We start from the raw sequence: 2,771 nt of genomic DNA on the forward strand, positions 1-2,771 counted from the left end.
GCTGGCAGAGCTGGGGAAAGGCTCTCAGGAAACCTCCTCATTTGTAATGTCAAGTTCTCAGCAGGTGCTCATGAGGAGAACACAGAGGTGACAATAGAAACAAATGGTTGTCACTGTCACCAGCCCTGTTGATGTAAGTTGCAGTGCCAAGTCAGCAAACACAGTGTGTCCTGGAGCCTCCCCAAGTTGTTTTGAAAACTGCTCCAGGAAGAGCCCCCCACCAACTCCTTCCTGTCCCTCTGGTGGCCAGTGACTCCTTCCTTCTGGACAGGGGCCCAAGAGACTCCAGGAGCATATAAGGGGAGGGAAGGAGCTCCAGGCACAAGATACCCAGGGCGAATTCCCTCGGCCAGGTAAGGTGCATGGCTCCCAGGGGTGGGCATGGTGAAGACGGGCTGCTTCCCTGTCTAGGAGTTAGGTGGTCTTTGCTCTTTCCCCCAGACCTCCATATGTTCCAGCCGCACGCCATGCTGCTCTTGCTGATCCTTGCTGTCCTGGGGACACCTGCCTTTTCCACAGAAAGTAAGTCAGCTCTGGAGTGGGCCCCCTCCCTGGTGGTCACCTCATCTCTCGCAACCTAGGATTCACGGGGACACTTCCCAGGCTTTTCCATGACTACATATGGTCCCAGGACAATCCTCCTTGGCTTAAACGGTGGGTGTCAGACCCTGCACATGTCTGAGTGGGTTTTCTCCTGCCTGGGTTTTCATCCACACAGCTTACTATGGCACAAAAACTGGCACCCACTTCTGCACTTCTGTACCCGAAGGACAGAACTTAACAGGGATTCGGATGTATGTTCGGAATAGCAACATTATGGGGTAAGAATGGCCAGGTCATGGCCCCACAACTGCGTCCTGGCCCTGTCCTTCCCACTCTCAGAGCCCCGCCCGAAAGAACATGGTCCACTTGTCGGGTCCTCTCCCCTCAGACCCCAACTGTTTCCAGTGGCTCCTTAAAACATTTGATTCTCAGGGTCACCCAGACACAAGGAACTCTTTTTCCTTGTGGCTTTCCCTGCCTTGTCTCCTGAGCACAGGCATGCTTTTACTGAATCCATTGGTACAGTCCTGCTGTGGACCCTTGGGTTGATCAAAGAAGCTGGAGATGCTTCTGCCTACTCAAGTCAGCCACAAAATGCCCCTGATCCCCACACTGGAGAGCAAAGTCTAACCTGTCAGGGTAGTCTAGGAGGTGAGGGTCAGAGGGGACCTCTGTGTGAGTATTAGTGGTAAGAACCTTTGGAAGCAGAAAACCAATGTCACGCCTATTGGGGAAACCCTCCTTGAGGCCCAAGTGGATTTCTGCACCATACTTAGAGGATGTCAGACACACAGTAAATGCCAAGGGGAAGAGTCAGGATAATTGAAGGCAGCGTGTGAACAGGGCTGAGAAAGCTCTGGAATGCCACCAAAGACCAGGATGCTGAGGAACTCAGTGTGTGGGGCTGGAGAAGTCCCTTAGGGGCTGGGAAGGCACCTGCTCTTTTGTGATCTGCTGCTTTCTTACAAGTGACCTAGGGTGAGAAAGTCCCAGGTTGGCCAGGGTCAACCCGTCTCTGACTTTAGGTAACCCTTTGAAGGTCTCATGAGCAGGTTCCCAAGTTCTGCTCTGCTTGGGATGTCTACTGGGAATATTGAATAGCTGAGTCCCCAACAGGCTGAGTCAGGTGCTTCAGATCACAGTACCTGAGAATGGCTTCCCCAGAGTGAGAGAGGGGCTCGTGTGTCTCAAGAAGCAAAAGAGAAGGAGAGGGGAGGGGCACCATGATCCCCGGAAGGCCGGTGATACTGTGTCTGGATGAGTATTTAAAGTTTGTTCTCTTCCCTAGTATGCAGATGCAACATGGAGGCAACTGGGGTCTATTATATGGCTATTCTGATGGAAATCCTTTGGAATTGATCCTGGGTGATGATGAAAGTGTCATGTCGGTCTACGGCACTTACGGCTATTACATACAGCAATTGATCCTTTCTACTACCAGGCCACGTGATATGTATTTTGGGAATACCAGGGCCAAAAATGAGTTCGCCGACTCCCCTCAAAATCCCTCCCATGAGCTCTTGGGTTTCTGTGGCTATTATGTGAGGGGTGGATTAAGGGCTGTCCTTCCTAAGTGGGGGAGTCCAGGTGGTTCATGTAAAGAGTAAGGCTCATGGGCACACAAGCTGAAGTAGTCTGTGTCTGATAACACCATTGGGATTTTGGGACTGAACCCACTAATAAATAGTACATCTGCATGAACTCTGTGTCCAAGTGGGATTCTTGGGTCTGAGAAGTCTCTCTCTGGGAGCTGAAATGAGTGTTGGTGGGATTAAGTGAGGCAAGGATTTGGGGCTGCACACAGTGCCCCTAGGCTGCAATCTCCCAGTGTCAGCTCAGAGAGCACCACTGTGGATTGTGGTCTGTACCTGGTACACACTCGGCTGTCCTCTGCTGGCCCTGCAGTCTTCCAGACATCTATGCTTCTGCAAGGGACCTCAGCGATGCCACTATGCATTTACCAAAGCTTGTTCCCACCAGGCTTTTCTTGGCACTGAAGGATCAACAAAATGAGTAGGGGAGTGGAAGATCTGGGGAGATGGCTCAGTGGCTATAGTGTTGCTGTGCAAAAATGAGACCCCAAGCTGTATCTCCAGCACCTTCCCAGTAGCTGTTGCAAGTCTCTAACCCCAGCAATGGGAGATGTCGGAGAGGGCTGGAGACCGGCTGATCCTCAGAGCTCACTGTCCATCCTACCAGTCAAATCTGTAGGCTCTAGCTTTAGTAAA

The 2,771-nt window shown here is 51.7% G+C and overlaps 1 protein-coding gene across 1 annotated transcript; it reads left to right on the forward strand.

Moving 5' to 3' along the window:
- The first annotated feature begins 230 nt into the window (after positions 1-230).
- On the forward strand, positions 231-2,244 carry LOC121141258 (zymogen granule protein 16 homolog B-like). The gene is made up of 4 exons (XM_040748215.1): positions 231-353; positions 442-522; positions 719-821; positions 1,832-2,244. Exons 2-4 carry the CDS (start codon positions 450-452, stop codon positions 2,148-2,150), a joined length of 495 nt encoding a protein of 164 aa, XP_040604149.1. The 5' UTR covers positions 231-353; positions 442-449; the 3' UTR covers positions 2,151-2,244.
- The last annotated feature ends 527 nt before the right edge of the window (positions 2,245-2,771 follow it).

This window comes from Mesocricetus auratus, unplaced genomic scaffold, assembly GCF_017639785.1.
Source record: "Mesocricetus auratus isolate SY011 unplaced genomic scaffold, BCM_Maur_2.0 Super-Scaffold_100007, whole genome shotgun sequence".
In the NCBI taxonomy this organism is placed as follows: Eukaryota; Metazoa; Chordata; class Mammalia; order Rodentia; family Cricetidae; genus Mesocricetus; species Mesocricetus auratus.